Here is a 14124-nt window from a genome sequence, read left to right as displayed (position 1 = left end):
CCTTTTGACCTAAAATATATATAGGAATTTGTGGGACCACGAACTCTACCATTTGGTGAAATTTCCTGAAGATCGGTTAAAAACTGTAACCTGGAGGCAAGTATAAATGAGCGGACAGACAAACACACAAACACACACACACACACACACACAAACACACACACACACACACACACACACACACACACACACACACACACACACACACACACACACACACACACACATTGGAGTGATCCAGATACTTGCAAAAAAAAAAGAAAACTGCCAAGTAACAAACAGACTCAAATGCAATTCCCTCTCCTTGGCATGAATAATTCATTACATATACCGATGACACCAAAGGTAGGATAAATGAAATTGGTGTTGCATTTGCTAATGTTTTACTTAGTCTGGTGGAGTGGCCGTGCACTTGTTGTCCCATCTTAGAATGCGCTTGTACCGAAAATTGAGAGAGGCAAGGACCTTTTGTTGCTCTTTCAGTTTTAGGATTGGATTGCGGGGAATTTATATTTCTTCCTCCTGATAACGAAACGTAAGAGCGACATGTTCAATGTAGTTGTTAAAGGGCCTGTCAACAACATGGAAACACCACGAAAGAGGCAGCGCACAGCACGCAGGACACTGGTGTCAGACAGCACGGTGTCGACGCATCTGGGAGTACATCGAGATTTGCGGGTGTGGACGCATGTCGGAAGAGATAGTACAGAGGACGGTGTGCACGCCGGACAGGAGATGGCAAGTTGCTTTGCTGTAAAACTTTTGAGGAAACATTGTGTTATAAGCATGGTGTAAAATATAGGTTCTCCAAGTGGTCCCTACTGCCCCCCCGCCCCCACCCCCCAGTGGGTGCTGGGAACTTTCATGGGGGCGCTCCAGAGTCCACGGGCGGTAGGGGGGCGCTGGCAATGATTTGGGGGGCACTGGCGATTTCGAGGAGCAGCAGCGATTTGAAGCGCTCATTGGGCTTCCTGCAGTCTGAACAGGTTACCCGGCGCCATTCGGCAAATTGGCCATCCAATCAACGACCACATTCTTTCCCCCTCCGCATGGTTTTTATGATCACATATTCGCTGATGTGTCGGTATTTTCTTGTCCATACATGCTCACGCAACAAACATGATAGTGTATGACACCAGCGAAATACTATTGGCCGCTTCCATGACGACGGCCAATAGTAAAAACTATTGGCTGCCAATACGGCCAATAGTACAACATTAATTTTTGTCACGTGGTGCCATTTCAACCAATCGGCTTGCAAGAATCTTTTTATGTGGGAAATAATACACTCTGGATATAATACACTCTATTCGTCCTGGACTATTCAACGTGCCTGGTTCAACTTTACAGCCTGGCCTGATCAGCACAGACATTGGGCAAGGTATGAACAGTCAGTGTTTGTGCTGGTGTTAGTCTTTCGACATTTTGGCGTGTTGATTTCGTTATTCAAAAAAGCTTCACGTCCGGTCGGCTTCAAGATGTCGGCCTCAAAGAAAAAGTGTCATCAGTATTCCGTTGAATACATCAAGTATGGATTCATTCCATCTCCGACGAACAAACAGTTACCGATGTGTTTGTTGTGTGGTATCACGCTGTCCAATGAAGCAATGAAACCATCTCGACTGAGCGAGCACCTGAGTAAAAAGCACAGTAATGAGGCTCGCGCAGAGGTCAGCTATTTCCAATCGCTGAAAGAGAAATTTGAGAAGCGTTCCACGGTAACGACGATGTTCAAAGCCAGCCAAAAGCTCGTGGATAAAGGACTGGAAGCGTCGTATAAGCTGTCATTGCTCATCGCCAGACCTGGAAAACCGTATTCAATCGGCGAACAGTTGACCAAACCAGCTGTTGGGGAAGTGATAAAAACCGTTATGGGCCAGGATCCGAATCCAGTTCTCTCGTCGATTGCGCTCAGCACTGATTCCGTGGCCAGGCGGATTGATGAAATGTCATCAGATGTAGAAGATAAGCTGTGTCGTGAGCTGAGAAGCACACACTTCGCTATCCAGCTGGATGAGTCCACTTTGCGTGACAGTGAAGCCCTGTTACTCTGCTACGTTCGCTTCATCCGTGATCAGGAAATGGTGGAAGAAATGTTGTTTGCCCGCTCTCTCCAGACCGATACGAAGGGTTCTTCCATCTTCCAAGCATTGGGGATGTACTTTACTGATAAGAACATACCGATGGAGAACATTCTCGCTTGCGCGACGGACGGGGCACCAGCGATGGTTGGCCGCCAACGTGGTTTTATTGCGCTTCTGAAGAACCAGGTACCGTCCGTGTTCGCCATTCACTGTGTCGTGCACCGCCAGCATCTTGTAGCAAAAGCTCTCAGCGCCAGACTTCATACATCATTCCAAACAGTAATCAAAGCAGTGAATAAAATCAAGGTGTCGTCTCTGCATGATCGGCTGTTTCGTCAGCTTTGCCAGGAGAACGATGAGGCATTCGAGCGGCTCCTGTTGCATACCGAAGTTCGATGGTTGTCCAAAGGCGCTTGTTTGACCCGTTTCCATGCCCTCTTCTCAACTGTGGTCGAGTTTCTGTCGGAAAGTTGATACGGAGCTATCTGAGAAAGTGAATGTGATTGAGCATGATGTGGCTTACCTCACGGACATATTCAGTATACTGAATGATGTCAACAAACAACTCCAGGGTGACCATATGACGCTGATTAAAACAAAGAAAGTGATCGGCGCGTTCGTAACCAAGGCGACTCTGCACAGGGAATCCCTCGGCCGCAGAGATATGTACCACTTTCCCCGGTTGGCAAAGGAAACTGCTGTTTCTGATGAAGAGCTGCTCGTTTATTGCAATCACCTTGAGAAGATTCGTGGAGATATGGAGCAGCGTTTCAGAGACATGCTAGAACTGTCGATGCCAGCATGGGTGATCAACCCATTCAAATGTGACATTCAAGATGTGAAGCGTGAATTACAGGACGAAATTATCAACCTCCACAATGATGAGGCGAAGGCAAGATTCTCGCAGCATGAATACGGCAAATTCTGGATTCTGGAGCGGGGCGAATACCCCGCAATGTGGACAGAGGCAGAACTGCTGCTGATTGCGTTCCCCACATCATACCTCGTTGAAAGAGGGTTCAGCACCGTGATGGTGCTGCTGACCAAGTATCGAAACCGCCTTGACATTACCAAGAGGGGCGATCTGCGTCTCCACCTCTCTGAGATGGAGCCAGACGTTCGTAATCTCGCAGCGAGTCACCAGGCCCACCCTTCACACTAACGGTATTTTTGCCTGTGATAACAGAATCCCAGTTTGCCTCACCTGGACCTGTTATGCTGAAACATTGTAGGTCGTGCAAAATAAAATAAAAAGTAAAGTAAAATAAAGTTAAATATTATTCAGAAAATATTTGGCTTCTGTTATTTTTGTTTCCTATCTACATAAATTCCGGGTGTCCGACCACGAACGATAGGACAAGGGGGGCATTGGGCTGGTCCAAGAGGGCAGAAGGGGGCGGTAGTCTCAAAAAGTTTGAGAACCACTGGTGTAAAAGGTCACATAATAACAACGCACCGCAAAAGGCATGTTGTTTGAAGTGAGGTCAAATAAGTTATGGAGGAAGTAGCGCAGGAAGGAAGGTGTCCACCGCACACAGGTGCCGGTGAAGCAGGATTCTCTCACTCCCCTAAAATCTCACTCTCCAGTGATTCTGTCCTAGGATAACACCACTCTCGAGTGAATTTTATCCCTGGGAGTGATTCTATCCTCCTACACCGGTGCTCCTCCCTCATACCTAGCTCGGCTTCACGCTGTTGAAACCAAAGCTTTCAGAATCATTGGAATCTCCTGCGATGAAGCTAACTCCGAGGGCCTTTCACTCACTCACCGCAGGCAGGTTGGTGGTCTTTCTGTCTTCTACCGCCTCCTCTCCGGCCTTGCTCCCCCAGCTCTCTCTGTGCTCTGTCCCCTCCAATGTTTTATTACATCGTTTTAATGAGGATAATTCAGTGGAATGCCCCTTTTGTATGATTTCTGAAGACCTTTTCCATGCTTACGTAGATTGTGCAAGACTCTTTCCCTTCTTTGGTTTTTTATCAACTTTTTTTAATCGTATGAACTTTTCTTTTTCTACACGTGTTTTTATCTTTGGAACACCACTTAGTTATAAAAAACGCTCTGAGACTGCTCTTGCTAATTTCTTAATTTCTATTGGAAAATTAGCAATCTACAAAACAAGAAAAGCAAAGCTCCTGGGAAATGCTGATATTTTATGTGATGTGGTAATTGTGTTTAAGGCTCTAGTCATGGCAAGGTTACGCTTGGAATTTTCTTTTTGCCAAATGAAAGATTATTTACAAACCTTTGTGGAAAAATGGTGTGCAAAGGGTGGGTTTTGTAAACTTGATCATGGTTTGTTAAGTTTTTTATTTTAGTGCTTGGTGTTTTTATTGTTGTTGTTTGGCTGCACATGTTTTGAATTGTGGTGACTTTATTATTTGCATGACTTGTATGGTTTTCTTGCCTTTATAATAAAAGAGCTTCAAAAGTCTCTGTGCTCTGTCCCGCTAATATTCCCACAGGTCTCACAAGATCTGCCAGCAACCCTCTTTTGGTTGAACTGCCAAAATCTGGGCTCTCTGCTCACCTTCACTCTTTCATTCCCCTTTTCTCCCGCCTCTGGAACAAACTCCCCCAATCCCTTCAATCCCACTCCTCCCTCCAGGTCTCGACAACAGCTGTTCACCATCATCTCTCGTCTTCCCCCATCCAAAACCATGATCTTTTCTACCCCCGCTAATTCACCCCAGATACACTTTTTTTGAAATTCCAACCTCTTTCCTGGAAGTCCTTGCAGTGTTCATATATTTTATACCTCTCGCCCTCCCCCCAAGCCCTCCCCCTCTCACATTTCTCTCGATGTCCTTGCTCTCAAATGTTGTGTTTGTTTCCTTCCCCCTCTCTCCCCATATTGTGTTCCACTCTCCTTATTTTGTTTTATGTGTCGGTTGACTTTTTGTGTGATTAATGTTAGCTCTTTCACGAGCCTCGATCTTGTATACAAAAAAATAAAAAAATAAAAATTGGTCATTTGGCCAGTTCTATCTTTACTGCATCTTGGTCAACTTGGTGATGTAAACTGATCCACATCCCCCATCCGTCTCGTTTTTCAAGATATAATTTCTGAAGGCAGAGATTTCAGACAACTCCATTAAACAGTGAAATGCCTGCGATTAGTCTGTTTCGTCTTGCAATGGCCTCTTACGAAAGGAAAACCTTCTCACAAGCTCCTGACTGGCATTATATATCCAAGGTACCCATCACACCTCTTCCATTTCTCCTCTTGTGTATTACTGGCCTATTCCGGTGGATTGTTGCAGTAAGGATATCAAGAACTGGTCGGCTTTCATACCAGAACAGAGAACCGACATTGATGACTTCCTGCTTCGATATTGTTATCCTGGAACCTTCAGGGTCTACCTCTGATCAACTACTTGCCACTTAAAGTGAAAATTGAAAAATACTGACTCAGTGTATGATGATCAATGCTTTATTCAGTTTTCCCAAAATGGAAAGTTTGCATGAAGAATATTCTTTAAACGGTCATGATGAGTAAAACACACGTGTTTGTCTGTGCGCAGGTTACGAGCAGTAAAAGGCTCCATCTTCTTTCTACTGAAGCCGTTATTTGTAGTCGCTGTGTGATAACTCTGCAAAAAAAAAGATGTGCAGTTGGTAATCTGATTGATACTTTCAACGAAGGTTGATGTTCAACTTCAAGAATGTCGTTTTTTAGGGGTTTTTTTCTGAAGATCAATGATGCCTTATCTTGTTGAGCAGTCCTGCTGAAGTGGGCCCACCGATCCTCCTCGGCTCCTCCAAGACATGCAATCTTCCAGTATCCCACTCCTGGTTCAAAGCTCCGTAACTGTCTGTCTCGAAGAAATTATTTTTTGCAATTCCATTAACCAAAAGGTTCAGTTATTAACGATTACAAAATGGTTCTCAATTGAACAGGGGGGAGAGAGGACAAAGCCACTGTGCACTTTCAGCATTTCATTAACTATTTACTGCTGCACCCAAAGCATTGTGATGTCATGGCGTCACAGCAAACAAATACACTCTTGCTACAAGGGTATCATAATTCTCTAAGTACGTAATGTAAAAAGTGCTTGTTCTTCTTATTACCTTCGCCACCAAAGGTGGATGGAGGTTATGTTTTCACCCCTGTTTGTTAGTTAGTCTGTCTGTCCGTTTGTGAACAAAATATCTCAAAGTTGTGGACGGATTTCGACGAAATTTGGCACAGAGGTAGTGTATGTGACGAGGACGAAATTACTAGATTTTGGTGAAGATCCGGATTCGGATCGGGCAAATAGATTTTTTAAAGTGATTCTTCACCATTGGGAGACAGGGCCAAAAACGATACATAGCAGGATATCTCAAAAAGTTATGGATAGATTTGGACGAAACTTGTTGGACAGGTTGTGTGTGTGACGAGGAAGAATCGATTCAATTTTGGTGAAGATGCGGATCTGGGTCCAGCTAGAATAATTTTTAAAGTGATTCTTCACCATTGAGTGATACTGGCGTGACTCGGCACGCTCCGCGCACCTCACCACATGTCGATTCAGAGAGAGAAGCATCTTTGACCATTTCGGTGTCTTTTAGGTATTTTGGGTCTTCATAGTATTTTGGGTCTTTTTTTTTTTTTTTTTTTTTTTGTATACAAGATCGAGGCTCGTGAAAGAGCTAACATTAATCACACAAAAAGACAAACCGACACACAAAACACAAAAAACAAGGGGAGCGGCAGACAAGATGGGGAGAGAGGGGGAAGGACACAAACACAACATTTGAGAGCAGGGACATCGGGAGGACTTGGGGGGAGGTGGGAGAGGAATAAAACATATGAACACTGCAAGGACTCTGGGGTGAATTACCGGGGGTAGAAAAGATCAAGGTTTTCGATGGGGGAAGATAAGAGATGGTGGTGAACAGCTGTTTTAAAAACCTGGAGGGAGGAGTGGGATTGAAGTGAGTGTGGGAGTTTGTTCCAGAGGTGGGAGAAAAGGGGAATGAAAGAGTGAAGGTGAGCAGAGAGCCTAGACTTTGGCAGTTTAACCATAAGAGGGTTGCAGGCAGATCTTGTGTGACCTGAAGGAATATTGGGGGGACAGAGCACAGAGAGAGCTGGGGGAGCAAGGCCGGAGAGGAGTCGGTAGAAGACAGAAAGACCACCAACCTGCCTGCGGTGAGTGAGTGAAAGGCCCTCGGAGTTGACTACATCGCAGGAGATTCCAATGATTCTGAAAGCTTTGGCCTCAACAGCGTGAAGCCGAGCAAGGTGTGAGGCAGGAGCACCAGCCCAGAGGGGGGAACAGTATTCCATTGAGCTGCGGATGAAAGCCTTGTATGTGGTGATGAGCTCAGGTGTGCCAAGGAAGGACTTCGCACGACGGAGGATGCCCAGTCGGCGACTGGCTTTGGAGGCCAGCTTGGAAATGTGGTTTTCCCAAGAAAGATCATGGCAGATAGTGAGACCCAAAAGCTTGAGCGACAGAACTTCTTGGAGAGGATTGTTGAGAAAGTAGATGGGAGGGTAGTAGGGAGATAATGGGGCTTCCAGGACACCCATGTATTTAGATGGGACTTTTCCCCAAACTGCCCATTTTTCCCCCGATTACCACGACACCCCCTTCTCCTTTTACATGTAAGTGAATGGGGGAGTCCTTACTTACCCTCCAAGGACCATGCGACATTCAAAATTCCTCATTGATCCTATGAATATTTGCTCATTTTCTAATTTTTTAAACAACTCCATTCTCTTATGGAACTCATCCCCATCTAGGATATTGATAAACTTTACATTAAGTACCTTTCTCTGTGCGTTTATAAAATGATATGTTTCACGGAGGGACCTGGTCTGTCCTCCTCCCGATCCACATACCATTTTAAAATTATAATATTTATTATCCGGTTGATAACCATCAAAGTTCTCACTCCACTCTAATATATTTTTCTTCCCGCCCTCCATTACCCCACTTAACAAATGAATACGTTTATCAGTCTTGAGAATCTTCTGACCCTCTCAACCTCTCGGATCTGGTATTTCTCACACTCATTATGTTTTCCATTTATATACCAAGGTTGATTACACCTCCACCCTTTAGTCTGGTTAATACTTGGTTCTATCATTTATTTATTTATAAAAAAGGCGGCGGTAGCCCTTAAAATCCCTAACCCCATTATCTTATCACTAATATATGGATGGTTGTTGTTTAATGGCTTATCAGTTTTGTTTTTTGTAATTTGTGTGAGTAAAATGAACCCAAGATTTCTTCTCCATTTAAATCATATAATTTGTAGGTCCAAGGGTTTGTAGCCATTACATCAACGATTTTAAATAATTCATTAGTCCATCTCTTTGTATAACCTTTCTCAAAATGGCTTTTCCATTTGTATATTCTTACAATATCACCAACTTTGAACTTGGGTTTTTTCAAATTAATCCCCATTTCATATTTTAATTTTGTAAATGTTTCTGATGGTTTTGATTTTGTTGATGAATGAACTGTATTATTGTAATTATCAACAATATTCTGGATTAAATACACCCATTGTTGAGAATCGAGTTGTGTGAATTTTTTATATAATTTTTCTTTTAAAGTACGATTAAAACGCTCAATAACAACTGCCTTTCCTTCATTAAAGGTGCTGTATAATTTAATATCCTCCCCCTTAAGAAATTTCATAAATATTTTGTTATAGAACTCTGTTCCCTCATCAGTCCATAACTTCTTTGGTTTCCTTTTATCCCGATCAAATATTAGCTTAAAGGTTAACATTAAAGTATTACCTCTCTTGTTTTTCAATGGAACAACCCAGGCAAATCTACTCCTCAAATCAATAACGTTTAAAGCATACCTGTATCCCCTGTCATTATTCAATTCAATTAAATCAGCGGACCAGATGTGGTCGGTGTATTTAGAATAAACCTTCCTTCTTTTAAACTTTGTGATTATAGGTTTGTGTAATTCTTCAGCCAAAAGCTCCTCAGTCTTGATGACATCATTAGAGCCTAATAGTTTTTTGAGGAATAACCAAGACCAAATTTCAATTTAGCATTTATCAAATTTCTCACAATAAACCGATCAACTTTCTCTCTCAACGTTGGATTTTGTATCAAAGACAAATTATACAACATTTCGCTGTCGGCTTTATGTTTTTCAGTCAACGTAGTGGTTTTCCCATAAGCAATATCATGCTTCATACACACTTCGTCAACCCTATTTGTAGGTTTAGACCAAGGTTTAGGATTGTCAGCCTCATCTAATCTTTTATCCAAGTTTGTTCCTGGACCACAGAAAGAATACCCTGGAAGGTGTAATTCCCCTGGAATTCCAGTTGTTGTAAATTTACTTCCTGACAGAAACTTTTGTATGTCTCCTCCTCTTTTAGGAGAGATGAATTGGCACTTTTTAGAGCCACATACTTGACATATTCCTTTTTGATAAACTCTATTATTTTTAGCTTTAACATAAGAGATATTTTTAGATTTAGTTTTCTTTTTACATTTGAGACAATAACTCATATTTATTTATCAGAAAAATTCCGACAGAGTATCAAAACCTTTTTGGTTTTCAACATATACATTTCAATCTTTATTTTTAAAACATAAAGAATCCTAAGGAATGCCTTCACTCTCTCCTCCATTTATTTACAAATAAAAACTAACTAAAGTCAATGACACCAACATCATCAACCACATAATCTTTTCCTTCTCCTTCTTTATCCCCACTTTCTCATTTAAATCTCCTCCCCTGAAAGTGATGGGACAGTTATTCTTGAAAATAATATTTCCATTAGACTTTTCATTTCTTTATTTTCCTCCTCAGTGTGTTGAGTTTGATTTATTTGCTGTAATACCTTCAATCTTTTATTAATCTCACTGATTTCCATCTTTTTATATTTTTCCTTCCTTTCCCTTTCCTCCTCTCTTTTCCTCCCTATCTTCTTCAACTCCTTCCAAATCCCTTGCTACCCGTGAACCATCTCCCCATAGAATATTATACATATATTCATCTGGATTTTGAGATATCCTTGCATCTGTAATTATTTTTCTCATAATAGGATACCAATAAGATTTGTTGATTATTTCTAAAAGAGTTTTATATTTCATAACTTTGAGAAGTTCATTTATATTTAATACTTTAATCAAGTCTCCATTTGTGGGTTTAGCAATATCAGTATAAGGCCAGTTCTTAATTACAAAATTCCCATGTATATGTTCCAATTAATAAGGTATGTAATACCGAGCACCCTTTTCTTGTAGGTATCCCTGAATACAAAAATTATAATTATCTTGTAGGCTTCTCCCTGCCATTTATGTATAAAAAAATTCATGTGTCTGAAATATAGGGGAGATTAATATTATGACAGGTAATACCACCCCATCTTCCCACTACCAAATCGGTTTGTATTGCTCGGCTTTCTATCCTTATCTCATGACCTTCCTTATTTGTCATATAAACTATTGTTTTGCTGTCATATAATTTTCCATTCTTGAAATCATGTATTTGTTGTTTGCTAATTGTACTTCCACATAACTCCTTATCCTCACCAAGCGGATAATATTCTTCTTTACAAGACATATTAAAATCATGTAGGTCTTCTAAGTTTATTGAAAAAGACCAATTATACCCTAAATCAGGCATATCATACCCCCATTTATTTATTCACATATTAACTATATGTACTTCTTTAGAAAATCCAATTGTAAGCAGATAGTTAAATTTAATGAGGAAAGGTGTGTGGTCTGTCTGACCAGGTGTTGTCAGATTGTGGTTGTAAATGAAAGGTGTTGTGGTTGTAAATTTTACTTGTTTAACAAAACGAGCTGTTTTATTTAAATATATATACTGTGATAAATCATTAAATCGAATTAAGTCATTAGCATCGGTGGGGCTTGGATAATAATTGATTAATTTATAAGTACATTTCATATTAATATTTTTTGTTTTTTTATATTTTTGTCGTTCAACCTGTGCCTTTGTATAATAATTTGATAAATCAATATCCTGAGGGGATTCTCTAAAGACAGAACCATCTTTTCCAACATAAGTCATTTATATTAGATTAAAAATGACGTTATAAAAATGTTCATTATTGTTGAGTTGAAATAATACATATAAGCATAATTGACAACAACATTTAGAATTAATTTCTGGAACTTGAAATGTTTGATAAACACCATTCTGTAAGAATTTTTTCAATGGCCCCTCTGCCAATGATTTTTTCAGAATCATTGGAATCTCCCGCGATGAAGCTAACTCCAAGGGCCTCTCACTCACTCACCGCAGGCAGGTTGGTGGTCTTTCCGTCTTCTACCGACTCCTCTCTGGCCTTGCCCCCCCCCCCCCCCAGCTCTCTCTGGGCTCTGTCCCGCAAATATTCCTACAGGTCGCACAAGATCTGCCTGCAACCCTCTTATGGTTAAACTGCCAAAATTAAGACTCTCTGCTCACCTTCACTCCTTCATTCCTCTTTTCTCCCGCCTCTGGAACAAACTCCCTCACTCTCTTCATTCCCACTCCACCCTCCAGGTCTTTAAAACAGCTGTTCACCACCATCTCTTCTCTTTCCCCATCCAAAACCTTGATCTTTTCTACCTCTGCTAATTTCACCCCAATTCCACTTTTTTGAAATACCAACTTCTGTTCTGGAAGTCCTTGGTGTCCTTGTGTTTTATACTTCTCCCTCCCCCCGCCCCTCCCCTTCCCACGCCTCCTCCCCCCAAGCCCTCTCCCTTCCACACATCTCCCTGCTCTCAAATGTTGTGTTTGTGTGCTTCCCCTTCTCTCCCCATCTTGTCTCCCACTCCCTCTTTTTATATATTTTGTTTGTCTGGTTGATTTGTTTGTGAAGTAAATGTTAGCTCTTTCACGAGCCTCGATTCAGTATTTTTAAAAATAAAAAAAATTGTATTACTTCAACAGGTGGTGGTATACCACAAATATCAAAATAATATTTAGCCTGACTATTATGAATACAAACCCAATGAGAACCATTCTGTGTGTCTAAAGTCATAGTAATATTCTTTGTATTCTTGGACAACTTTGTTAATTCATCTCTCATACAAATACCCACATTATCAATTTTTAGTTTTTTACAATACTTAGCAAGTTCTATATTTGACGTTGTATTCTTTCCAAATTGTTTAAACCATTTATTCATTTATTTATGAGAAAGATATAATCCATTACCCCCTTTTAGTTAATTTAACACCTGCCTGTGCGATAGAAGAAAGCATGTCTCCAACTAACAACTCGCTTTATCAGGTAGGCTTTCAAGCTTTTCAGCAAATCTACAATTACACCACTTCCACTAATTTCTTTCTCCAACTCCTTGTTATGTCTTTCCAATTCTTTTTGAGCTTTTAGTTGTGCCTTCCTTTTGTTAGCAGTTTTTACCGCTGCTGAAATACCACCCGTCAATGCTCCCGCCACACTTAAACCAGCAAATAAAGGAACTAGAACGGGCACTCGGTAGAGCGCATACCTTCGCCGCAGCTATGGTAAAAATACGATTTTGACCTTTTCGTGACCTTGACCTTTACCTTTGACCCGATTGCTCCCAAAATCTAATCAAATGTGTCCCGTATAATAACCAATCATCCCACCAAATTTCATGCAATTCGGTTGAATACTTTTTGAGTTATGCGAATAACATACACACACACACACAGACATACAAATAAATACACAGCGATCAAAACATAACCTTCCGCTTTTGCGAAGGTAATTAGAAATGGGAGAAATCCTCCTCTCGTCTCTATTATTGAATATTTCTTTAACATAGGTTTTGATATTTTAAATTTAAATGAGCCAGTATCATTTAGTGTTTTCACCTGCTCTCTTGTGAGAAAAACATCAGTTCGTACTGCTCCTTTTCTTTGACTTGTATTAACATTAATAATACAAGGCTTTTGATTTTGAATACAAGACAATAGTTTATCAAGATTGATTTGATTAACATATACATCAGTTGATGCTTTAGCACTCATTTATTTATTAGAAAATCTATGTGATATTAATCACAACACCATTATCTGTATTATTCTGCAATTCTGTTTCTTCCAAAACCAAACAATATGTATTAACTTATTCACTCTCCTCCCTTTCAATGTATAGAGAAGTATCCACTCCATTAAACTTTATAGTTTCCTTTTGAGAAGTCAGGTCAATTGCGTAGATTGTATCAAGTTTTTGAAACGTAGTCATATCCAAAATGGGCTCTTGATTACCGTTGCTTTCACACACCTTTTGTTAAGACTTGTAGGCTTCAGCATAATCATTTTTTTCCAATCAATTTCCAATCGATCTCGCGGGTAAAATGTACCATCCAGAGAAACCCGAGTTGTTTCACCTTAGCATTATCACTCAGCGCATTATTCTTATCAGTACCTTCATCTCCATCTGGTTTCTTAAAAATGAGCCATAGGTATCGTGGCTTTCCTTGAAGAACACTTAAATTCCAAGTGTAGGTAATGTGGTCCAGTTTAACGTGTTAACATCTTCTTTCAAGGTATTGTTATGAATTTGGTAGAGTAACATCTAGAGCTAGGTAGATCTGAATAGGTAGGTATTCGGCTGTCGTGACAGGGACTCTACATGTAATAAGTTATTGATGTTTAGGCGTTTGTCGGGGTAAGATGTATGATTGTGGATCTACCTGGAGATTCGAGTGTTAAATAGTGAGGGGTTAAAGGTAACGCCCCTGTGAGTCTCACCTAGTAGTCAAACCTTTGTCCATTATGGCACTGCAAACCACATAAACATTAGTTAGGTCCTTAGCGCAACATTAAATAATTCCTTTCCCTGACAATGACTTCGTAATAAATGGACACCACCAGGCCAAAAACACCGCCACCGTTTACACCTCCAAGGCCTACAAACCTCGCCTGGCACGTGTTACACAAGGACCGCGGGGGTCGGTGAGCGAGAGTGGAGCATGCCGCAGAGGGCGTGGCCGGGGCGAGCCGGCGAGTTGGGAGGCTGTGATTGGCTGAGGAGTGCGCCAATGTGACGTCATCGGCGAGAGATATTAGCGACGGTCGGATGCCATTTCGAGCAGTCGGCAGTTGACACACCGAGGAGA

The 14124-nt window shown here is 41.1% G+C and overlaps 1 protein-coding gene across 1 annotated transcript; it reads left to right on the top strand.

Moving 5' to 3' along the window:
• The first annotated feature begins 1938 nt into the window (after positions 1–1938).
• Positions 1939–2558, top strand: LOC137416937 (protein FAM200C-like). Its single transcript, XM_078779793.1, has one exon. The coding sequence runs from the start codon at positions 1947–1949 to the stop codon at positions 2556–2558; it is 612 nt and encodes a 203-aa protein (XP_078635919.1). The 5' UTR covers positions 1939–1946.
• Positions 2559–14124: the final 11566 nt, after the last annotated feature.

The sequence above is a fragment of the Myxine glutinosa genome, chromosome 1 (assembly GCF_964187855.1).
Source record: "Myxine glutinosa chromosome 1, kmMyxGlut1.1, whole genome shotgun sequence".
NCBI lineage: Eukaryota > Metazoa > Chordata > Myxini > Myxiniformes > Myxinidae > Myxine > Myxine glutinosa.
This window is presented reverse-complemented; position numbering and strand designations above follow the sequence as displayed.

Coding starts and splice junctions, on each gene's coding strand:
- LOC137416937 (XM_078779793.1), top strand. CDS start 1,947: ATGTCATCAGATGTAGAAGATAAGCTGTGTCGTGAGCTGAGAAGCACA.